Genomic DNA, 25,269 nt, shown 5'->3' with positions numbered 1-25,269 from the left:
CTTTGGATGTATAGAGAAACTTTCATCTACTTACAGTATGTGTTAAACCATCTAGGTCAGCAAGGAGGAGCTGGAACCAGTTTTGGGCCTGGGGGAGGAGTTGGTCCAGGTGGTGGAGTTGGGCCTGGTGGTGCTGGTACCGGCTTTAGGCCTGGCGGAGTCGGACCTGGAGGAGCTGGTACTGGCTTTGGACCTGGTGGAGTTGGCCCTGGTGGAGCTGGTACTGGCTTTGGACCTGGTGGAGTCGGACCTGGTGGAGTCGGCCCTGGTGGAGCTGGTGCCGGCTTTGGACCTGGTGGAGGGGTCGGCCCAGGTGGAGCTGGTACTGGCTTTGGACCTGGTGGAGTCGGCCCTGGTGGAGCTGGTACTGGCTTTGGACCTGGTGGAGGGGTCGGCCCAGGTGGAGCTGGTACTGGCTTTGGACCTGGTGGAGTCGGCCCTGGTGGAGCTGGTACTGGCTTTGGACCTGGTGGAGTCGGCCCTGGTGGAGCTGGTACTGGCTTTGGACCTGGTGGAGTCGGCCCTGGTGGAGCTGGTACTGGCTTTGGACCTGGTGGAGGGGTCGGCCCAGGTGGAGCTGGTACTGGCTTTGGACCTGGTGGCGTTGGTCCTGGTGGAGCTGGTATTGGCTTTGGACCTGGTGGAGTCGGCCCTGGTGGAGCTGGTACCGGCTTTGGACCTGGTGGTGCTGGTACCGGTTTTGGACCTGGAGGGACCAGATCGCAAGGTAAACAGAGGAAAAATGACTGTTTAATGTCCTATTAAATGTTTCTTTATTGGTGGCATGCTTGATTTTTCAGGATATGATGCCAATGCAAAAGCGCGTAAATATGGTAATAAATTCGTAATTTAAAAACTATGAATTTAAGAAAAAAATCTTGAAGTTTATATATTTTGACAGGCATGTTGAGCGGCACTCTGGGAGGACCTGCAGGTGCTGGTACCGGTGTTGGTCCTAGTGGAGGAGTCGGCCCTGGTGGAGCTGGCACTGGCTTTGGGCCAGGGGCAGGAGTTCGGCCAGGTGGAGCTGGTACCGGCTTTGGTCCTGGTGGAGGTGTTGGGCCAGGTGGAGCTGGTACTGGCTTTGGTCCTGGTGGCGGAGTTGGTCCTGGTGGAGCTGGTACTGGCTTTGGTCCTGGTGGAGGAGTTGGTCCTGGTGGAGCTGGTACTGGCTTTGGTCCTGGTGGAGGAGTTGGTCCTGGTGGTGCCGGTACTGGCTTTGGTCCTGGTGGAGGAGTTGGTCCTGGTGGAGCTGGTACTGGTTTTGGATCTGGTGGTGCCGGTACTGGCTTTGGGCCTGGTGGAGGAGTTGGACCTGGTGGTGCTGGTACCGGTTTTGGACCTGGTGGAGGAGTTGGGCCTGGTGGTGCTGGTATTGGTGTTGGTCCTGGTGGTGCTGGCTTCGGGCCTGGTGCAGGAGTTGGGCCTGGTGGTGCTGGTATTGGTGTTGGTCCTGGTGGTGCTGGCTTTGGGCCTGGTGCAGGAGTTGGGCCTGGTGGTGCTGGTACTGGCTTTGGACCTGGAGGGACCAGATCACAAGGTAAATACCCATAATAGGGGGGAAATATGACTATGTTGTATGTCTGTTTAAATGTTTCTTTATTGGTGACATGTGTAATTTTTCAGGATATGATGCCAATGCAAAAGCCCGTAAATATGGTAAGAAATATGAAATTCAATAAATATTCACTTAAGAAAAAAATCTTAGTGTATCTGTTTTGAAAGGCATGTTAAGCGGTACTTTGGGAGGACCTGGTGGTGCTGGTACTGGTGTCGGTCCTGGTGGAACCGGCACCGGGTTTGGACCAGGGGGAGCCGTTCGACCTGGTGGAGCTGGTACCGGCTTTGGACCTGGTGGTACTAGTACTGGTGTTGGTCCTGGTGGTGTTGGAACTGGTTTTGGACCTGGTGGAGCCGGCGTCGGTTTTGGACCTGGTGGAGCTGGTACCGGCTTTGGACCTGGTGGAGCTGGTACTGGCTTTGGACCTGGAGGTGCTGGTACCAGTGGTGGTCCTGGGGGAGCTGGAACTGGCTTTGGACCTGGTGGAGCTGGAACTGGCTTTGGACCTGGTGGAGCTGGAGCTGGCTTTGGACCTGGTGGAGCTGGTACCGGCTTTGGACCTGGTGGAGCTGGTACAGGTTTTGGACCCGGTGGAGCTGGTACCGGTTTTGGACCTGGTGGAGCTGGTACTGGTTTTGGACCCGGTGGAGCTGGTACCGGTTTTGGACCTGGTGGAGCTGGTACTGGTTTTGGACCCGGTGGAGCTGCTACCGGATTTGGACCTGGTGGAGGAGTCGGTGCTGGTGGCGCTGGTTATGGACCTGGAGGTGAAACCTTTATTAGTATTTCATCAATATAGTATTCAGTATATTATAATATATTTTAATTTATTATTGTCATCATGTTATGAAATCTAATATAATAATGTAAATAGTATTTGTACATAATCGGAACACTTGAAGATTTTAACTGTCTGTATCCTGCAGGTTATGCTGGTGCCAAAGCGCGTAAATATGGTGAGTAAATAGGTTATAGGTTATTTAACCTATATATGATGCAAAACTGTCTTCTGCTAGTTTTAAAGCTTTAACAAAAAAGTTTTCTTTTCCAATTACATTTCCTTTGTAAGGACTACCAGGCGGAGCTGGGGGTGTTCTGGGTACAGGATCTGCCGGGTTTGGAGTTGGAGGAGGTATTCCAGGGCGAAGTGTTGGAATAACAACAGGTGGAGGTGCTGGACTGGGGACTGCTGGAGTACCTGGTTCTGGAGGTGTGGGGACTGGAGGATTTAGTCCTGGTGGTGCTGGAGGTACGACAATATTTGTATGATTATGCAATATGAACCTCTCAATTAACTAAATAAAAGAAAACATCCTATTGATGTTACTGGTCTGTACTGTACTGATGTATTGATTGTAACAGGATTTGGACCTGGTGGATTTGGACCTGGTGGATTTGGACCTGGCGGAGCCGTGGGGACAGGATTTGGACCAGCTGGATATGGGCCAGGTCAAAATTCTAAATATTGAGCAACAGTCTAAAAAGCATATTTCTATCTAAAGCCTTTACCCTCTCTTTCAGGATATGGGACTGGACAGAAGCCATACAAATATAGTAAGAATATTAACCCATTTCATTTTTAAATGATCTCATAAAGGCAATAATGACTGATGTTACACCTCATCTTACAGCTCCAGGTGCAGGGGGTGATGGAGTCCTAGGAGCAGAAACAGGACGGGGTGGTCAGTAATTTCTTACATTCCTTAAGTTGGTACACTGTGGTCATTGCTTGAAAACAAATCTCAATATTGGTTGAGCAGAATTCAAATATCGCCCTCTACAGGTTTCTAGAAGCACACATTCCTGAATTAGTATAAATTATACCTGAACTTTGGATGAACATGTACCAAGATTTGAATATTTTTCTTTATTTGCATACAATGACACAAAAACCCAGGATCAAAAAACTGGATCAAAAACCCAGAAATACTGAATGAAACAGGCAATATTTTGTACATTGTACTAAAAATGGTTTTGTGATAACTCAGCCGTGGTTGTTTTTCAGGACAGCCTAGAGGGACTCTGCCTGGTGGGAGGACAGGCATTGCAGGAGCTCCTAATGCAAATGGGACAGGAGTGTCAGAGAATGGCACCAGCCCAATCAGTGGAACAGGAACAACAGGTATGCTGTTTTATTTGCCTTTATGATTACATTGCTGTGGGATTTATTATGCAACATAAAGGAAGTACCTCAAATAATAATAATGTAAAAATGAGTATATCTGCAGTAATAGGTGAATCACGGGATGGACTTGGAGTAGCAGGTGTCACAACCTCCCCAACATCAGAAGGTATCTGAATAACAGCACTTGTTTATTCTTTAAGAATTATAAAAATAAGTTCTAAACACATCATTTTTTTTCTTAAAGTGCATGCGGGTACGAGAGGAAGAGATGGAAAAGACAGTGACGGAGGTAAGTGTTGCTGAGGAGTTTTTGATACTATTAATTTGTAGGCATTTCCTGTTTTGATTTGATTAATATGTGTATATATGTGACCTTTATTTACTTCATACAGTAACGTTCACAGTTGATTTTGAATTTGTTTCATTGCAGGTGAGATTGGTGTGGGGAGTGTAATTGAGGGGTCTGGAGGTTCTTCAGTGGAAGGTGTGTTTACACTGACAAGTCTAAACCTTGATTTATGTGGACAGTTAATTTAAGTCAACTACTGATGCAAACATTTATTTATTTTTACTTGGTTGTTTTACTATTGAAAAAACTTGAAAAAATGCAACATGACTATCTAATCGGGGTAGGTGTGACTGGAGGACCTGTAGGAGGAGAGGAAGATGGTCTAATTGCAACAGGAATTCCGATACTCGCTGCAAAACCAGGTACATATTTTTTATGTCACGGTGAACGAGCATTACTCACTGAACTATTTGAGATATCTATTTTCTTCATAAAACAGACCTCAATGGGACATCAGTACCAGGTGAGGGGCAACAAATAACATGGATTAACTGACTTAACTGACTAGTTTTATATTGATAGCACTACTGTATCTCCCTCATTCTTTCAGGGGGTATCGGTGCAACAGCTGGTAGGTATTTAATATCCCTTTATGTAACTTTTAGAAATGTAATGTTTCTACATTAAATATATACACCCAGCATTAATAAGTATCTTAAACAATTTTTATTATTTTCCTTTTTTTACAGTTGAAGGTGGAATTGTGCAACCAGGTGGTTTGTGAAATCTCTCAGTGATTTTCTTGACAATACAAAAATAATAGATATTTTAAAAGAGAGGTGAGCAATAAACACAAATGATCAATTATGTGACTGTTGAAGATGTGCAACATTTGAATTTCTAGTATAAGGTTTATAGAATATTTTTAAAAAGATGTAAAAAGAGCTGACAGAAAGAGCTGAAAAAATCTAAGTAAGTGGATAAGTTATATTTTGGGGTAATATTGCAATAATTTCACATTTATCAAATACATCAACCTTAATTAACATATTTTAAGAAATGTTTTAACACATTTTTGTTGAACTGACATAATATCATCTGAATATCATTATCAGGATAAAGTATCCATTTTGGTCACCCATATTTAAAATACAAATTGTATATTAATATAGACAAATGAGAAGTTGTTTGCATTTTAGGTTCAAGTAATGATACAACTAGTGTACTACCTGGAGCCAAGCCCCTCAAACCTCCAGGTGAGAAAAAAAAAAAAGTTCTTAAGGCCATGACATAACTGGTAACTGAAACAACCCAGTAAAATTTACCTGTTAAGATACTGTAATATAAACCTTCCTATATCATTTCTACTTCCAACATGTACAGGGGTTCCCAGAGGAGACACTCCAGGGGAAGGAGATGGTGAGGGTGGACCTGATGGAGACAGAGAATCTGCTGGTGGCCTCGGAGGGACTCCTAAACCATCTGGGGGCACTGGTCCTGGGGGGGTAGGAGGAGGTCCTGGGAGTGTAGGAGGAGGTCCTGGGGGGGTAGGTGGAGGTCCCGGGGGTGTAGGTTCTGGGGTGTAGGAGGAGGTCCTGGTGGGTAGGTGGAGGTCCCGGGGGTGTAGGTGGAGGTCCTGGGGGTGTAGGTGGAGGTCCTGGGGGTGTAGGAGGAGGTCCTGGTGGTGTAGGTGGAGGTCCTGGGGGGGGTAGGAGGAGGTCCTGGGGGTGTAGGAGGAGGTCCTGGAGGGGTAGGAGGAGGTCCTGGGGGTGTAGGTGTAGGTCCTGGTGGTGTAGGAGGAGGCCCTGGGGGTGTTGGAGGAGGTCCTGGTGGTGTAGGAGGAGGCCCTGGGGGTGTTGGAGGAGGTCCTGGGGGTGTAGGTCCTGGTGGAGCAAGTATCAACAAACCTGGAAAAAGTAAGCAGTTTATTTTTGCATTGCCAAACTATGCCATTTGTGGGTCATACATTTAATGCTTTGTGCATATATATATATATATATAGGTTATTACGGTGCTGCTGGTATCGGAGTATTGCCAGGTGGAGGTACAGACACATTTGTATGCAATACAGACACATTTGTGCAATAGTAACTATGAATGGAGGTAAAAAGATAAATCTGTTTCCTCCCCATAGGCAAACGTTATCTAACTGGAGCAGGACAAGCAGTTGGAAAACCAGGGAAAGGTGTGTTACTTTTTCCTAATATAACAACAAAATCCATTATGTTTGTTGACCTAGTGTGTGTGTGCCCCCCCCCCCCCAGTTTATGGAACTGGCCCTGGTGGGTATGGTCCAGGGTATGGAACAAGTGTTGGTCCTGGAGGCATTGTGCCCGGTGGTGGAACTGGACTGGGACTGGGTGGCTTAGGAACAAGGTCCGGTGTTGGACCTGGAGGTGCTGGGACAGGACCTGGAGGCTTTGGACCTGGTGGTGCTGGGACAGGACCTGGAGGCTTTGGACCTGGTGGTGCTGGAACAGGACCTGGAGGCTTTGGACCTGGTGGTGCTGGGACAGGACCTGGAGGCTTTGGACCTGGAGGTGCTGGGACAGGACCTGGAGGTTTTGGACCTGGTGGTGCTGGGACAGGACCTGGAGGTTACGGACCTGGTGGTGCCGGGACAGGACCTGGTGGTGCTGGGAGAGGACCTGGTGGAATAGGTGCCATCCCTGGAGGCCAAGGATTTGGAAGAAAACAACCGAAATACGGTAAACATTTGTGAAATATCATACTTTTTCTCCCATAAAATTTTTCCAAACAAAGAAATTAAGAAAAAAATTCCCCAATGTATAGGCCAAACCAGGCCTGGAGGTTATGGACCTGGTGGTGCCGGGACTGGTCCTGGAGGTTACGGACCTGGAGGAGCTGGAACAGGACCAGGAGGCTACGGACCTGGTGGTGCCGGGACAGGACCTGGAGGCTACGGACCTGGAGGAGCCGGGACAGGACCAGGAGGCTATGGACCTGGTGGTGCCGGGACAGGACCTGGAGGCTACGGACCTGGAGGAGCCGGAACAGGACCAGGAGGCTACGGACCTGGAGGAGCCGGAACAGGACCAGGAGGCTACGGACCTGGTGGTGCCGGGACTGGACCAGGAGGCTACGGACCTGGTGGTGCCGGGACTGGTCCTGGAGGATACGGGCCTGGTGGTGCTGGGACTGGTCCTGGTGGACAAGGATTAGGACAAAGAAAACCACCTAAATCTGGTAATTACATACAATTACATTCCACTGTGGTGAAATGACAACTATAATAGCTATATTTGTTGCAGGTTATGGGACATCTCTGGGTGGAGCTGGCTATGGCCCAGGTAAAATCTATAACATTTAAAATGAAACGTGAAATTAAGATCTTGTTATCACTTACTCATACAATCATTGTTTAGGGGGTGGAACGGGAACAAGACCTGGTGGTGTTGGGACAGGACAAGGAGGCTATGGACCTGGTGGTGCTGGGACTGGTCCTGGAGGGTTTGGCCCTGGAGGTGTTGGGACTGGTCCTGGAGGATATGGCCCTGGTGTTGCTGGGACTGGTCCTGGTGGATTTGGACCTGGTGGTGCTGGGACTGGTCCTGGTGGATTTGGACCTGGTGGTGCTGGGACTGGTCCTGGAGGCTTCGGACCTGGTGGTGCTGGGATTGGTTCTGGAGGCTTTGGACCTGGTGGTGCTGGGACTGGTCCTGGAGGCTTCGGACCTGGTGGTGCTGGGACAGGGCCCGGGGGTGCCGGGACAGGACCTGGTGGATTTGGACCTGGTGGTGTTGGCACTGGACCTGGTGGACAAGGATTAGGACTGAGAAAACCACCTAAATCTGGTAATTTACCTTCTAGTTTCTTCCATTGTCATACAATGAGTGCATGTATAATGATTATATATTTATTTTTGTCAGGCTACGGGTCATCTCTGGGTGGTGCTGGCTATGGCCCTGGTAAAAAGGAAAATTATAATTAAAGCAAAAAGTCAAATGATCAATTATTCACTCATTATTCATTGTTTAGGGAGTGGGGCAGGCACTGGAACAAGACCTGGTGGTGCTGGAACTGGTCCTGGCGGGTTTGGACCTGGAGGTGCTGGGACTGGTCCTGGGGGATTTGGACCCGGAGGTGCTGGGACTGGTCCTGGTGGGTTTGGACCCGGAGGTGCTGGGACTGGTCCTGGTGGGTTTGGACCCGGAGGTGCTGGGACTGGTCCTGGTGGGTTTGGACCCGGAGGTGCTGGGACTGGTCCTGGTGGATTTGGACCCGGAGGTGCTGGGACTGGTCCTGGTGGATTTGGACCTGGAGGTGCCGGGACTGGTCCTGGAGGGTTTGGACCTGGAGGTGCTGGAACTGGACCAGGAGGTTATGGTCCAAGAAAAGTCAAATCTGGTAATTATTCAAAAACAATTAGTAGGATAGTGGGGTAATTAAACAAACAAAAGAATGCTTGGTTTGTTTGTTTGTTTGTTTCTTTTTTAGGTGCAGGTGTTGGACCAGGAGGGGTGCGACCTGGGAGCTCTGGGGTTGGTCCTGGTGGAATAGGACCAGGATTTGGACCTGGTGGTGCTGGGACTGGTCCTGGTGGATTTGGTCCTGGTGGTGCTGGGACTGGTCCTGGAGGATTTGGACCTGGTGGCGCTGGGACTGGTCCTGGAGGGTTTGGACCTGGTGGCGCTGGGACTGGTCCTGGAGGGTTTGGACCTGGTGGTGCTGGGACTGGTCCTGGAGGATTTGGACCTGGCGGCGTTGGGACTGGTCCTGGAGGGTTTGGACCTGGTGGCGCTGGGACTGGTCCTGGAGGGTTTGGACCTGGTGGCGCTGGGACTGGTCCTGGAGGATTTGGACCTGGTGGCGCTGGGACTGGTCCTGGAGGGTTTGGACCTGGTGGCGCTGGGACTGGTCCTGGAGGATTTGGACCTGGTGGACAAGGACTAGGATTGAGAAAACCTCCAAAATCTGGTATAGAGACAGAAATATATCTGACTTGTAATACTGTGGAATAGTATTAAATATACTGTTTTGTTTTTATTTCCAGGTTACGGAGGAGCTGGATATGGCCCTGGTAAGAGTTATTTGTACAGTAAAAGCGCATGCTTTTTCTAAAAAAAATATTTATTCTTATGTTTGATCTATTCCCTGCAGGAGTGGGACCTGGTGGAGTGGGACCTGGAGGAATAGGGCCTGGAGGAGTAAGGCCTGGTGGAGTGGGACCTGGTGGAGTGGGACCTGGTGGAGTAGGACCTGGTGGAGTAGGACCTGGTGGAGTGGGACCTGGTGGAGTAGGGCCTGGTAGAGTGGGACCTGGTGGAACAGGACCTGGTGGAGTTGGGCTTGGTGGAGTTGGGCCTGGTGGAGTAGGGCCTGGTGGAGTAGGACCTGGTGGAGTGGGACCTGGTGTAGGGCCAGGTGGAGTAGGGCCTGGTGGAGTAGGACCTGGTGGAGTGGGACCTGGAGTAGGGCCTGGTGGAGTAGGGATTGGTGGAGGTGGCTTTGGTCCAGGAGGAGTTGGACTAGGACCTGGAGGTCCTGGAGGCTATGGGCCTGGTGGAACTGGCTATAGACCAGGTACATTTTATTTTTATTTTATGTTTTTTCTCTAAATGGGGATGTTTGAGCTCCCACAAAAGTTTTGTTTGAGCCAGGGTAGTACAGAGCTTTGTATCTTCACATGTTTTAAACTCCTTACATTCTTCTCTGACGATACAGTAACATGCTAGATTGCTAAGAACATTGCATTTGGGTATACATTATCCAAAATTTGCTGATTGTACAATTTTCTGTTGTATGTTAATATGTGTTAATATTGAGACACAGAACTGGTCTGATTAATGACATTTTTTCTCACATTCTGAATATCTTTACACATAGGTGGAAGTGCAGCAGGGACAGGAACCACTGTAGGAGGCCCCGGTGAGTTTACACAGAGAATGTAAAAGTGGAGCAAGGAAAATGTGTAATGTAACCATGTTTCTGGTAGGTGGTGCTGCTGGACCTGGTTTTGGAAGTGTAGCTGGAGGACTTTACCCTGGTAAATCTTGAATTAGAGTGAATAAAAGATAGATATACAAATACATTAAATTTGAATAACTAAAATAATGTCTGTATGTGTTTTACAGGAGCAGGCCAGAAATGTAAGAAATATATTCTTTTTCCCCTTTTTTTAAAAATCTCATTCTGTTGACTACATCTCTGGTAGTACTCAAATATTGCCTAAATAAATGTTTATTATTCTGTTATAGCCAAGGCCCAGAAAGCAGCTAAATATGCAGCACTGCAGGCATTATTGGGAACTGGTGGCTACAGAGGTAAAGAGCAATAAATAAATATAAATAACAGAATATTAATATAATATGTGGAGGATAAACTGAAAATGTCCCTTTTTTTAGGACGAAGGAAGAAGTGAAAGACCAGTATACAGGAAGTGACCTCATTTAATAACGTCGGTGCTACATGGCATGATTGTATGTGTTTACTTGCCTTCAACACACTCCTACAAGCCATTTTAAAACTGTATTCAGTATATTTGAAAAATGCAATGGGGTGGGTTAATACTTTTAGAGATAGTGTTTGACAATGAGATTTCCTTTAGATTGGTCAATATTAGCAATTGTCATGTTTATTTGTTTGCTCCATGTTTATTGTGTTGTTGTTTTCTTCTGAAGAAATTCCCTTCAACATTATGTATTTTGAAAAATGAACTGCTATATTGGTCTGACTAATCAGAAGGCTGAATAGTAAAAACTGTTCCTTTTGCTGTTCATTTTTCATTTAAACTGATGCACTGTTTTATGAACAAGAACATTTGGTTGTACTGTTAAGTAAAAATGTACTACTTTTTATTGTGTTTGCTATGAGATAATATGTGAGATAGACATGGCTTAATATCTGCAGCCTGTATAAATGTACTTGCTGTGTTAAAAATATCTTTAATTTATGGCAAAGAAAACTGTCTACGGCAAATATTTAATCTACTTTTACCAGTTTAAGTGTATAAGTAGTTTGTGTCCCTTGTGTGTGAGAAGCTTGCGCTTGTTTAAAAAATGGTCCTTGAATGTATACCCAGACACTGTAGTCTGTGATTGTTCTATAAATGTAAAAACTTTTTGAATTTAATATTTTTACTGTAATATTTGTTGTTTGTAGAGGAAAAATAATGCACTTTTTGTACTGACTTTTGACAATCCTCTTTAAACTAATAAAATTTAAATCTAAATATTTTAAAGTCTATATTTTACTGAAAGGAATGTTTGCTTCACTGAACTGGCTGACAAGAGGAAGCATTCAAAAACAGTCAACTGCCTTGTGGTCAACAAACCTCACTAACCTTGAAATGTTGCATGGACAGACTATACAATGAACACACCATTTTCCCTTAGTAAAGTAAAGAGTGCTCTTACAGAGCTCAGTACACTTCTGTGGACAAAAACATCCATGCAAAACATCCTAAGAAACAATGTAAAAAGAAAAAAAGTAAACAAAAAAAAACTCACAACCTGATAAGCAGATGGGTTACTAGTGGTAAATACTATATATATTATATTTATCACACTACAGTATCTGAATACTTCCATCCTAATATCTTCATTGATTTCCGGCTATACTAAAAAAATTCTGAGATGCGACAGCACAATTCCAACCTCTATATGTATGAAATCAAGTTTATAGAGCTCATTTAAAACAGCCAAAGCCTACAGTAGTGCTGAACAACAACAGTAATACAGCAATATGTATCACTTATTATATCTCTCTGTTACTGATTCTATAAACTACACATATGATGTTTTCCTTTTCTGCCCCACAGGCTCAGAGCAATTGCAATTTCTGTTTTTGTTTATTATGTCTTATGTGAGCGATTTGCCTCTGAATCGGGACAGTGCAGTAATTGGAGCATTCATAAAGAGATTATGCTCGCACTGATGGGAACAGACCCTATTTCAAAACAGACTGTGGTATTACAAAATGGGCCCTATGCTGTACACTTCACTATATCATACTATTCATACAAAGCAGAGGGTCATCGGAGTAAAGCAGAGGTAAGGTGGATATTTTTCTGGGAACAGTTTGACCGACAGAGGGAGACTGACTAGCTGGGTGTCACTGGGTCAGGGTTTTTTCTCACAAACATTTTTTAGGGGGAACTGACTACACAGGAAGAGAGAGAGTGAGGGGAAGAGAGAGAAAGACAACGCCTGCTACTCGACACAGCACAGTGCATGTCTACTCTTGTACAAATGAAGATAACAAACTCTTCACCAGACAAGTCGGATAACTGGTAACACTTTGATCCACAATGTCTAGAAGAGACCAGCGGTTCAGGAGAGGAATGAAGGGACGGTAAGAGAAACCATCATGTCTCACTTTTGTTTTGTCTTTACAGTAAATACGACTTAAAAGTACTGAGTCAAACTGAGAGGAAGGAGACCTGGACTTACTAACTATAATTCAACTTCCTTACTGAAAATATAAAAAACTATTACACAAGGGTAGGCTAGCTGTAATGGGGGAATACCAAGTTTTGCAAGTAAAGAACAAATAAGTTTTAAAAAATTATGGAACAGTTTAAAATTATTGTTTAAATTTGTCTTCCTCGGGCAAGAGTTATTTCGTTAAGATTGTATGTAAAAACAATACTGTCCTGTACATGCGCTATTGTATGAACGAAGATTATTTAAATTGCATCAGCATATAATATAATTGTATATATAATTGTAGGTGCAGCAATATTTATTTCTTATAGTTTCAAGATGAGACATTCTAGATTGTCTATTTTTGACAAGGCCTGTTCATCAAGGAAGTCCAGATGGCCAAAACAAACTGCACAGAGGAAACCGCAACACTGCAGGAGAGTACATCACTAGAAGATTCACATTTGACCCCTGCACAAATGCCTTGATATCATAACCTGTTTTATGAACACCAGGTGGCAGTGCCAATTTTAGAGTTAGGACAAGACAGATCTCCAGACAGGACAGTTCAGGCTATACGATGACCTAGAGGTGTTATTAAGTATTCAGGTAAAGTGATAGGAGTACAATAAACAAGGGTAAATGATCTTTAACTGTGTAAAGGTAGCAGCAAGGGATTTGAAACTGTAAAGGTAAGGTAGCAGAGCACTCATTACTGTGTGACAATTATACCAGGGGTGCCCTGCAAACATACAGGTGTTTATAGTGGTATAATAGCTTTTATAATGGTAGCTCAAGGAGTGTTACAATGTGACTGTAAAATTAATCTGCTGCAAGTCTGTTAATTAAGAGCAATTCAAACATCACCACAGCACAGGCCAAAGAAACAACATAAATAAAGTCAGAACTGTCAAATACACAAATATAGACTAAATAATTCTGAATGTGTTTGTACAATCAAAAAGCAGTTTTTGCTATTATGCATTGTAAAGTAATATACAGTTAAATTTTACTAATATATGTAGCCTCAAGCCTACTCTGACAAACTGTCAAAAGAATTTTCAAAATAGAAAACCATCCTTGTGAATCTTGTGAAAAGACATCTTGCCCAATCAGAAAAAAAATATTCCATGTGAGAGTTTATTGAGAAATAACACACCCATGTGATTCAACACCAGAGTAATTTTTTTCCTTTCCAATCTATTGTTTTAAGTATTACCAAAAAAGCATTCACAGTGGCTTTAATATGTACAAGGACAGATAATAATTTTTAATATTAGCTGGATTGGAATACAGTGCTCCTGTACTGTACATCCTCTCATAGTAGCAGCATGACATTTACAGTTAGGCTCCACAGAGGAAACAGGGGCCTGCATTGTGTCCAGGAAGTTACCTCCTGCTCTGCTCCCAATGTGTGAGATAAGGCAATGACTTTTTTAACAGATTACGGTATTGTGGTCAAATACCATTTTATTGTAGGGCTGGGCAATATGACAAAAAAGGAATTAATGAATGCTTGACAATAAACACTACAGGCTTTTAATCATTTTCTAAAATTAAAAATGTGTTCTTCCTATGTCTGACCTCTACTCCAAACCACACGCTTTTACTGACAGAGGATTGGTTGTAGGCCTCTGAATTATAAAGACTCTAGCAAATCACTTATTTTATGATTACAGATGACTAGATCTAAAGCTCAATTAGAAATGGATTAACTGCACAGTGTTACTTTACCATGAATTTCACAATACATTTTCAGCATTTCTTGGCTAAGAAAATGACTTGGGAGCAACTGTGAGCTTATGATTGACTGTGAATTTTAAAGTAGTATTCACAACAGACTGATGAAGGAAGTAGTTTTCAAATGTAAGACTCAAGTCACTGTGATGTTAGCTATTTAGGATAATTCACTATCCACAAAAACAACTCCTACTCAACAAAATATTTTCATCATACTTTTCATCAATGCCGTATTTTTGCCAACTACAACTAAATGAACAAAACAACAAAATAATCATAATCACTAAAACCATGACTAAAAGTGCATGCATTATCAACCACTAATTGACTAAAACTATTTAAATTTTATATTAATATTTAGATTTTTCAAAGAATAAATACTAAACATAAGTAAATACAAGGAACAAGTGCAGACTAGATCAGAGTTCCATTTGTCATTCCCGGAGCCCCAGACCAGGCCATAAACAAACCATCATCCAAGAAACACGTCTTCACATGTCCAAGGAAGCTCAATACAATTTACCCCAGTTAAAATTTAAATATATACGCTTTGGTTAAAACTATTATGTAACCTGACCAGCAAGATGAATTCTCCAACATTCAACACACATAGTGGTGTGAGCCAGGTAAACTATTATGAATTTTTGTCAACTAAAGCTACAAAGGATGAAGAGGAGCTGAAGTACATAACGTCCAGTGTTACTGTCAGTACTGAGTGTTAAAAGTGGTAATTTTGTCCCTGTTCTGCTCTGGAAGTGTCCCACCTGATCCTGTGTAGCGTGCTCACCTTTCCTTTTAGGCTCATATGGTCCATCAGTGATTGGGCTCACATTACACTGCCTCAGACTGGCTTTCTTGAGCTACTATTGTTTTTAAATCTACAAGCTGTTCTGGTGTCTTTGTTTCACACTATTCTTTTACCATTTTGTATTCTTACGTCTCTTGTTTGTAGGTGCAGTGAGTGTGGCTGCATCCTGTCTAATTGGTATTATGAGAGAGATGGAGGGTTGTACTGTAAGAAGCACTACTGGGCTCACTATGGAGAGCACTGTCACGGCTGTAAGGAAACGATTACAACAGGACTGATAATGGTAAAGTGTTCACTAGCAGACCTATGTATTGTATTGCATTTAAAATACTGTTAAAATATATTCCAGAGAACTAAAAGTGTAGCTCTTACAGCTAGCTTCAGTCCTGGTAATGTCTGTGTTATGGGTACAGTCCAGTAAGTCCAAATAAAGTTTGGGGTTTGGTCACTGACACATTTTCAGTAATAGAAAAAATAAGTTGAAGACAAAATGAAATGTAGAAATGTACGAAAAAATATGAATGATGATGATTAGACAGAAACAAATAATCCTTAAATCCAAGTGCACACTCTGCTCTTTCACACCAGTAAACTCAACACATTTAGATGTTAACTGGCACACACAATCTAAAAATAGCTTTGATATTGATCCTGTAATGTCTGATCAAAACTTGCCAAATAGGTTGTGTAACATCACATATTGAAGGGAGGATTCCAGAGAACAAACACGTCACAATATCTGTGTGAGGCAAACTTTTCCAGCATTCAAAGCTTTTCCTGCTTCCTCCAATATGAAAGTCATTTTTGTACCCAAGTTGAAAGAGGATATCCTCTGAAAACATCTGAACTCCACAAAGAATGTGGAGACAGCAAGTATATTTCAAGACAGCCTCTCAGGAATGTGCATCTGTAGTTAATAGAGTCATTGATGTCCTGTTTTTAGGTCGCAGGAGATCAGAAGTTTCACACAGAATGTTTTTCATGTAGAAACTGTGCAACAATTATCGGAGAGGGAGACACCTACACTTTAGTGGAACGTTCCAAACTCTACTGGTGAGTCTGAAGCTCAAACTATGCCATGTGTTGCCAAACTATGCAACCAAAGCATTTGACTTTAAAACTTTGTCTGTAGTGGTCACTGCTTTCGACAGGGTGTAGTCACAGCTGAAACACAGTCGTCTCCACTTACCAAGAGACGACACATGGTGGCGCTAGTGTATTTTCCTCCTCAACCAGGTGGGCACCGTGGACTATCCATAGAAATAGATGTCAGTAAAGGAAAAGTCCCCCTTCTTACTGTGACTGGGTGAGTCTGCAAAGATGACAGATAAAACTGTTAAAATATCTAATAGTTCAAAAGAGAAGGCAGAAATTATATTTCTAACTCTAATGTATCCCACTCACTATAACCAGCTTTGATCCAGACATCCTCAGTGCTGGTTTGCTGTCTACTCTTCATGTTGGTGACAGAGTTTTGGAGGTCAATGGACTCCCAGTCTCCAACATAACACCAGAAGACGTATGTCATACTAAAATATAAGAAATCAATATTACTACAGCAAGCACATCCTAAAGTGCATAATGGTCCCTTTAGATCCACTGTGTGATAGAAGATGTGAGTAAACCTTTGCAGCTGACCATAGAGCACAACCCTCCATCTCCCAGCGCCTCAACCCAGGACACCATGAGCTCAGACAAACCTGCTCCCAACAAACTGACTCTGGGCCACAGCCTCCCGAGTGTGCAGGAGGAGCCCAGTGCCACTGAGGAGACAGAAGCGCCCCCTAGGGTCAGGCTGTCACCTCAACACCAGGGGGCACCGGGAATCAAGTCTAGAAATATTATGTATGTAAACTACTTTACCTTTTACATGTAGTTGTACTGTGTTCTGTATATACAGTGAGTCTTGTGATACTTGTCTTTCTCAGACGGAGCTGCAGTATAGACAAGTGCCCGCTGTCATCCGGCTCACTCTCACATTTAGCGCAGCGCAGAGACATGGTTCGGTCAGAATCCCTCAGAGTAGACCACGGGGACCGAACCCATCGCATCTTCAGACCCTCAGATCTGATTCACGGAGAGGTGCTTGGAAAAGGCTTCTTCGGACAGGCTATTAAAGTGTGGAAAAGAATCTGCTGAAATAATTCAAATAAGACCAGTGCAATGTAAAACAGCAAAGATAACATAGATTTTTACTATTTTGTTTTTAGGTGACTCATCAAGAGACAGGGGAAGTAATGGTAATGAAAGAATTGATACGGTTTGATGAAGAAACACAAAAGACTTTCTTAAAGGAGGTGAGCTTTAATTGACAGCAGCGTGCAAACATCATTGTAAAAGCTTGATGTTACACTTTGTTGTGGTTCAAGGTATTACTCAAAAAACATAAAGATGCTCAGTTTCATATGGTAGTTTTTTTTAGCCCAACCCAAGCCACATCCTCATGAGGGCGAAACTCTTTGTATAAGTTCCTCATTTAGAACTAATCTCTCATGCTTGGTTGGTCTTTTGTGCATTTATTTTCAATTAAAGCAGCGCAATTTTATTAAAATACAGGTAAAAGTGATGCGATGCCTGGATCACCCCAATGTACTCAAGTTCATCGGATTGTTTTATAAAGATAAAAGAATACACTTTGTCTCTGAATACATCCAAGGAGGGACTCTGAGAGAAACTATTGAGAAAATGGTAATTTAGGTTTATTTTATTATGAATTGAAAGTGGTGCCTGTTCTGAAATAGTTCTTCTATTGCTTCTATTGCTCAGGACAAAGATTTCTCATGGAGTGTAAGAGTGAGTTACGTAAAAGACATCGCAGCAGGAATGGTAAATTCCTAATACCAGTAAATTTATGTATTATATATTGTCTTGAACTATGTTCTATTAAATTACCTTACCTTAGGCTTATTTACATTCAATGAATGTGATTCACCGAGACCTAAACTCCCACAACTGCCTGGTCAGAGAGGTATGATTATTTACAACATCATCTTGATACTGGCAAAAGATAAATTATCATTAATATATTTCTTTTCCAGAACCAATCAGTGGTAGTAGCAGATTTTGGGCTGGCCAGGCTGGTGCCTGAAGACAAGAATAAAATGTCTTCTTCTCTGGAGAGGCCTGCTAAAGACTCACCTACACAGGGCCGAAAGCCTGACCGGAGGAAGCGCTACACTGTGGTGGGAAACCCCTATTGGATGGCCCCAGAGATGATCCACGGTAAGCACATATCAGCGTTTAATGTGGTTGCTTTTTCTCACTGAATATTTAATAATACTGATATAGTGATTTTTTATGTTCTTTTTTTAACTCAGGAAAAAGCTATGATGAACGTGTGGACATATTCTCTTTTGGCATCATGATCTGTGAGGTAAGATTAAATTACTACTATAGCTTTAAATATATTTTGCATTCGATGGATTAGTGTTGTACTAGAATTTCAAATTCAATTTCTTTAACATCGTTATCGTTACATCATACGGTTTTATTTAGCATAGGTCCAACTGGGTCTTCTTTAAAAGTGCATTGTGCAACTTTTTTGATGGGGGGGTCTGTCAAATGCTCCATGGAAATGTTATTGCTTTGTCTAGGATGCTTCGCAGTATGTATTAAGCCTTTCTATCTTCATTGAGACCAAACCAGACCCAAGTTAGAGGCAACCCCGCTCACAGTCAGCATGCTTGTTTTTCTAGGTATGTTTGAGTTATAAAACCACCTGTAATTGAATACATATAAGGTAGAGCTGTTTAATGTCATACTGTTTAACATACCAGGCAAAACAATGACATATCCAGAGAAACAAGCAGGTGACGGACCCTCCACCAGAAAAGTTACACAATGCAGTTTTAAGTATCAGTACTTTTCCAAATAGTATCTAGTTTGAATACTGGTTTTGGCATCAGTCAGGGATGTAACAATATCCAAATCTCTCTGTACAATATCTTCACAATATGCATCTTATGATATGATATTTATTGTGATATTTTGTGGAAGCTAACAAAATATTTTAAAATGTTTTAACAAGCCTTTGGTTCTGTTATAACCAAAGAAGATGTAAAAATGCTTAATAAGTTATTATTGAAACAGAGTAAAGATATATGTAGTTCCTTCTGTTTTTATTAGCTTTTCCTGTACCATAACACTGAATTTAAGCAAAGAGACTAATTTGATATAAGGTATATTGTGATGGCCAACAAGTCTCACGATACAATATCACAGTATTTCAGTTATTGTTACATCCCTTGTATCAATTAGTATGTGGGTATCTATAATTCTGTAAAAGCCTTCTATAGATATGAGGTTTTGAAAAGAGTTGACTTTCTGTATATTAATACTTGTGTGTAGATCATAGGCAGGGTGAGTGCAGACCCAGACTTCCTCCCGCGTACAAAGGACTTTGGGTTGGATATGGCTGGTTTCCTCCAGCAGTACTACCCTCCGGACTGCCCCTCGCCCTTCCTGCCCCACGCTGCCCTCTGCTGTGACATGGACGCAGACAAACGGTAAGAGAAGACAGAACCTGCCCTGAGAATGACATAAGATCATACTGAGTTTCATAGTGTTGGATCTTATACATACCAGTGATTGGGTTGTATGCCTTGACATGTTGCAATGTCAAGATGTTTCTTGTAAGATTGTCAGCTGTGTCTGAGAAATGTCTTGTCAGAGGCAAACCTAGCAGTTTCATGCTTCAAATGTATTCCCGGTTAGAGTTATCTTTAAATGTTTTTAGTACATTATCAGGTCTAAACCAGGTTTATAGCAGGACAAACATGTTCTAAACCAGATCTATAGCCTAAAAAGTCTACACCTGTGTAATGGGACAAGTAACAGATCATTTAACTAAATTTGTCAAATGATAGAGACACTTCAGGATAGAATTTGTTCAATAAAATTTTACAGCAATAAAAAGGATGAATCATTTTAAATTGCATTAATCTGTATCTACTGCTGAGTGAGCAGCACACTTCAGTCATCAAATGAACTATTGCTGCTACTGGACCCAGACTACTATAATTCTGTGTTGTGCTCCTGGACCTGTGTAATTCTTTGCACTGTTTTGATATAGTAGTTTTCGATTAATTTACCCTGCTGTTTTGACTTGATCAGGTAAATCAGTAATTTTGTTATATTAAATAACCAAGACACATAGATCATGAAAGAGCAGGGACAGGGCATTGGGCAAAATATTGTGCCACATGCACAATCCTATCTAAGCCAAGAGTGACATTGCCCCCTGCTGTTTTTAAAAGATACATCATGTTAACAAAAGTATTACATAAAGCCTGTGAGAACATTTTAACACATACATGATAAATGTGTTTGAAAAATTATCAACAATAAAATTTAGATTCCCTGATTCATTGAAACAATTATGGCTGCATTTACTTAGATAACAGAATGTCCTTGGCAAGTAAAAGAATGCAAACCCTGTCACTTAGAACTCTACAGCCAAGTTCTGAAATAAATGTAAAAATAAATAAATACAAGTATTGAAATTATTTACTTGAACAAGAATAAATAATTGTTTGCCAGTTCATATTTTATCTTCCTCTGATGTTAATACCTCTAGATGTGCTTAAAATGTGCAGTGTTTTGGAACTGACCTTTTTTCCGAATTATTGCATCCAAACATCCAACTTCTGAGTCACTTACCTAAACATATCCTTGTAATTTCTTTCTTTCAGACCTCCCTTCTCACAACTGGAGGAGTGGCTGGGGAACCTCTTGATGCACTTGGACATTGGTCTGCCTCTGCACTCAGAATTAGAGCAGCTCCGTTCAAGCTTCTGGAAGACATACAACAATCACATCATCAGTGAGGATATTAACAAATTTTCCACTCAAAAAAACAACACTGGAAAGCAAACTAGCAAAAGAAATACTAAACTTTTCTTGGACAATGAAAATAACCAAACTGAGTCACCTCCTCTCACTGAAAATATGGATAAAATCTACTCGTCATCATCATCTGATGGCCATTCAGATGAAGATCACCTAATGCCAGACGAGTACAAGAAAAGAACTGACAGTAGTCGCATCTGCCCCAAAAAGGATTGTAAAAAACATCTGATGAGTAATGGATGTTCCCAGAAGATCTGTAGGACTCTGGGTAAAGAAGCAAACAAGGACTTTTCTAACTGCAAATGTAACATCACCACAGGACAAAAGAAACTGCATGAGCTATCACAACCACTGCATGAAAACAACTGCGTTCAAGGTCAGAATAGTCACAGGTTATGTAGAGTGCCCTGGGACAGATCCAAAGAGGACTCGTATCTATAAATTTATATTTATCACATTTATATGACATTTCACAAAGGGCTATTAGGTATTACAATGTGTGTTTATTTGTTATAATACTACAAAGGAGTACTTTATCTGGCCAAAGTAGATAACTTTTATACAGCACTGTGGTTACAGACCGCAATACTAATAAGCTATTCATTTAGTTTAATCTGTGAACATCTGGCACTTTACATTTCAACAAGCAAAACCTTTATAGTGTATTATATTTATTACAACTCATAAAGAATTCTGAAAATATATTTTTGAACTGGTTTTCTGAGTTTTGTCTTTTCATTTGATTCTTTAGTGGTGATGATATTCAATACATTTGTGACAGTCACAAGCTCCCATGAGTCATAGTTACACTTTAAGTGAATGCAGTGAGTGGGCATTTCAAACCAGTAAGTAAAGTAAGCAAAAAAGGTGTTTAATAGTTGTGCAGCTGATCAGTTAATTAAGAAATGTTAGTGATAAATTATTTCACAATCTGTTTCTGTTCATGGTATCAAGAATAATCATTACAACACAAAAACTTGCCACATCCTACTTTAAGACAGGCTGTGCACTCTTGTTGAACTTAAGAAAGAAGAAGTCTCACACAGTCTTTCTTGCAGCACTGGTGATTTATTTACAAAATTGCTATGCTTCAGCCCTTGCTTGATGAAGACCATGGCCTGAAACACTTTAAACTCCACTCCCAAGGCAGGTATTCAGATCAGAAACACTGGCTTTACTCAAGGCAGTCCTGTGTGATGTCACGAGGTACCTGAAACTGCAGTGGCCACTAAAGGCAGTCATAGGTAATATACAGTCTATGGTGGTAACATACACACTGTTTTGACTGTTTTTGACCAGAAAGCTGCAATAAATACCAAGAAATCTGTACTGTGAACAGTAGACAATGCTAAACAGTCTATACAGTTTAGTGGGGTCAGCCCTGTTTCCTCAGCACTATGTTCCCTTATTTTTTCAAAGATTTTTCTCAAAATTAAACTCTAAGTCAAGTCATTTTAATATTTATACCGCATTTCAACCTAGGATCCTTTGCACCATGACCTAAAAATTACAACTATAATCTACTGCAGCTGGATATTAGATCGGGTGTAACTGACTACCAAATTGGGAGAAATGGGGATAAAATCTGATGCAAATTGATGATAAAGGAAATGTGGGAACATAAGGCCTAATTTTAAAAAGAAAGAAAAAGACCTTAAAAATGAGGGAACATAAGGCTGAGAGCACATAGGCACGTTCCCCATTTTACTAGCCTAGCATAAAGGTCATGTAGTGTTTACTTTAACACTAAGGCCGTTCAAAAGCCAAATTTGGCTGCAAAATTAACCCGTTTGTCTTTGACTGCGTAGTTCATCTGCTTGTGTTGGTCACACAAGAAGGATATCAAGTCACAAGCATGGAAATATGGTCACAAGCATACCTGTAGCACGTGTCGGCCTCGTCCATTACCGTGTAATAACTCAAACATTGCATGAAATATTAGCTCATAAATATCCATAGGGACATAAAGGGCCACTAGGCCGCATGATAAGAAGGACTATAATGATAAAAGGCACAGAACCTTCTGACAGAAGAGTTCAAGTCGGCCACAGCAGTACAAGGACATCCTCTCGTAGGGTTTTTAGCGGTATAAAGGCTGTCATCATCATCATCATCATCATCTTTATTCCGTACTCATGGTCCATTTAAAAAACAGACAAGGACAAAACAATAAACATTCATGTTTTTAAAAGACAACCATACCAGTGTCTCCACATGTTGGACTGATATCTGTTTGACTTTGCAGATCCTCACTTCCCGCTGCATTGATTCTCTATATTTATTTATATATTTAAGTCTAACTTAAATGAATAAAGGATGGCTACTCTCTTTATGTATATTTTAACGTTAAATATGTTGGAAATACAAAGCTAACAAAATTCACTAAAATAAGCACAAAACGTATTAATTCAACATTGTGTACCTGCGTCGTAATAACAAACTGGACTAGAAGTTGTTATTTTGATAATTTCGTGGTGTAGTTGCACATTACCAGCAGGTGGCAGCATAACATATTCTAAATCCACTTTATTCACAGTTTCCAACGAGCTGCACAGCTACAGTAAAACTCCTAAAATAATAAAACCAGTAAAAGCAAACACAAACAAAACCATAATAGTAATAAAGGAGCAAAAATAAATAAATAAACACATATGCACAGCTTACATGGTGTTAAAAGACCTGTGCTTCCTGGTCATAGACACCATAAGCTGGAGGCATGGAGCCATGTATCAGGAATGTAGCTAGAGATCAGCTGATGCTTTGTGTTCAGTTATAATTATAGCAGACTACTCAATAATAGTAATATATAATCCTGACAAACACCAGTAATGACAGTGTGAAGGTAACTCTACTATAGACAACAGCCATTATTTACAGACACTACTACGACAAAAAAAGGCATTAATTAGAAAAATTATATTGTTTTAGACTGAGTTTGACAAACAGTTGTATTGTTCAATTATTTAATATTGTTAACACTAAGCTTTTGTCATTTATTCACAATGGGAAGAGAATACCTAAACCTATAATCCTAGACTTAGACTGACTTTATTGATCCACAAGTGAAATTATTTGGACACACATCACAATAGTCAAAATGAAAATATATAGAAATATAGTAATACAAATATATTTCAGCTATATATACAGGAGGTTGTAAGGAGAAACAGTGGACAGATGAATTAATGACTGGCAGAACTTAGGGTTATCTACAACTACATTCTAAAATATATCAAGCAAGAGGAATAAAATTGTTCTCAGAAAACTGAGTTAAAAAGTGTCAACATTACGTTCTGAATATATCAAAACAGATAAAATAAACTAATAAAAATAGTAGCATTTAGAAACACCAATGACAGGACAAACAGTGGGTTCAGGCTGGGGCCACAGAAATAGGCACTTGTGATGTTGGCAAATGCAGAAATGTCACTGTGAGTGGTAGTACTGTTACCCAAAGCCTCTAAATGAGTGTGTGAGCGACTGGTGTAAGAATAGCTGCATTCATACAGCCCACATTACAGTTAGAAAAAGTGTGGAATTGAGACAGAGGGAGGAGGACCACAAAATAACAAATATATTCTCGTAAGGAAATGGTTTGGTAAGTCCATATTACACAAGGGTGATTCATTTTTACACCTTTAGTTTTAGTGAGTTTTTTGTTGTTGTTCCTCTTGCTGGACTTTGGCCCACAGTCTGCTGAACAAACTGCACCCAATGAGTCAGGAGCATCAGATGGCTGTCACATATAACCACGAAACACTTGTCAATCTGTTCACATTTCAACACTATGGTATGTGTCATAAGCTATTTGACTGCAGCTTTTAAAATACAATTTATGTGACAAAAACTCAGTATCATTTACCTTTTGAAAACACAAAATAAGTTAGTTTATATTGGTCCAACAAAATCAGTGCCAAAATACATGTGGATTTTGTTGAATATAGGCACAGTGTCTTTATTCTTGTGCTGCCTTAGTTAAACATTTGGATTTTAATATGTTTAAAGTTCATCTTAACTGACCTACAGCAGACCATTATCAAACTATGACAAAATGTTCTGATGAGTGCAACTAAGCAACATTTAACATTAACATTTAACTGACTTTACCTACTCAGCTTTTTCAGTTTTATACCACATAAGCATATTTATTTGACCTTTAGAGACAGAACAATATACATATCATCTCTCCGTCATAGCACCCGCAAGTGAACATATACATTGATAACTCAGAAGCAAGCAGAAAAGATAAATTAATTATATATTTGAATTATGTTTTGAAAATTGTCAGAGGAATTTGAAAAGGAAAAAATTCTTATAAATAATATATGGGCTCAAATATGTAGGTATGAGGAGAGTGTTCTTAAAGAGACAATTCTTAGCTGTGTTTTTGCCTTTTCGTGGTTGTTATTTATAGGTTGTTTATGTCTTCCCATGTTTAAAGTTTCAAAAATGTGAACATACATTATGCCTCTTATGTATTAAACAGGGTTACATAATTGTTGAATAATCAAAGCA

The 25,269-nt window shown here is 41.2% G+C and overlaps 1 protein-coding gene and 3 long non-coding RNA genes across 6 annotated transcripts; all 4 read left to right on the top strand.

Moving 5' to 3' along the window:
* The first annotated feature begins 1,451 nt into the window (after positions 1–1,451).
* LOC129407386 (uncharacterized) lies at positions 1,452–1,754 on the top strand. Its single transcript, XR_008631518.1, has 3 exons — positions 1,452–1,540; positions 1,627–1,659; positions 1,726–1,754. It is a non-coding gene; the product is annotated as an uncharacterized LOC129407386 (long non-coding RNA).
* A 2,694-nt stretch (positions 1,755–4,448) lies between these two features.
* Positions 4,449–4,742, top strand: LOC110158366 (uncharacterized). The gene is made up of 3 exons (XR_002318692.1): positions 4,449–4,498; positions 4,586–4,606; positions 4,725–4,742. It is a non-coding gene; the product is annotated as an uncharacterized LOC110158366 (long non-coding RNA).
* A 4,124-nt stretch (positions 4,743–8,866) lies between these two features.
* Positions 8,867–9,983, top strand: LOC110158649 (uncharacterized). Its single transcript, XR_002318699.2, has 5 exons — positions 8,867–8,913; positions 8,990–9,016; positions 9,097–9,519; positions 9,823–9,864; positions 9,932–9,983. It is a non-coding gene; the product is annotated as an uncharacterized LOC110158649 (long non-coding RNA).
* Positions 9,984–12,071: 2,088 nt separating this feature from the next.
* LOC110158542 (LIM domain kinase 1-like) lies at positions 12,072–21,471 on the top strand. Of its 3 annotated transcripts, none has more exons than XM_055148576.1 (15): positions 12,072–12,288; positions 15,052–15,190; positions 15,895–15,960; positions 16,059–16,213; positions 16,321–16,426; positions 16,502–16,752; positions 16,836–17,025; positions 17,118–17,204; positions 17,464–17,595; positions 17,674–17,733; positions 17,810–17,875; positions 17,946–18,129; positions 18,225–18,280; positions 19,255–19,412; positions 20,598–21,471. In XM_055148576.1, exons 1-15 carry the CDS (start codon positions 12,245–12,247, stop codon positions 21,193–21,195), a joined length of 2,292 nt encoding a protein of 763 aa, XP_055004551.1. In that variant the 5' UTR covers positions 12,072–12,244; the 3' UTR covers positions 21,196–21,471. The 3 variants fall into 3 exon arrangements, with proteins under 3 accessions (XP_055004551.1, XP_055004550.1, XP_055004552.1); XM_055148575.1 differs by having other exon boundaries at positions 12,073–12,288; positions 15,851–15,960; positions 16,040–16,213; XM_055148577.1 differs by lacking the exon at positions 12,072–12,288 and having other exon boundaries at positions 15,172–15,190; positions 16,040–16,213.
* Positions 21,472–25,269: the final 3,798 nt, after the last annotated feature.

The sequence above is a fragment of the Boleophthalmus pectinirostris genome, unplaced genomic scaffold, assembly GCF_026225935.1.
Source record: "Boleophthalmus pectinirostris isolate CB_2022bp ecotype Guang Dong unplaced genomic scaffold, ASM2622593v1 HiC_scaffold_12, whole genome shotgun sequence".
NCBI classification, from domain to species: Eukaryota; Metazoa; Chordata; class Actinopteri; order Gobiiformes; family Gobiidae; genus Boleophthalmus; species Boleophthalmus pectinirostris.
This window is presented reverse-complemented; position numbering and strand designations above follow the sequence as displayed.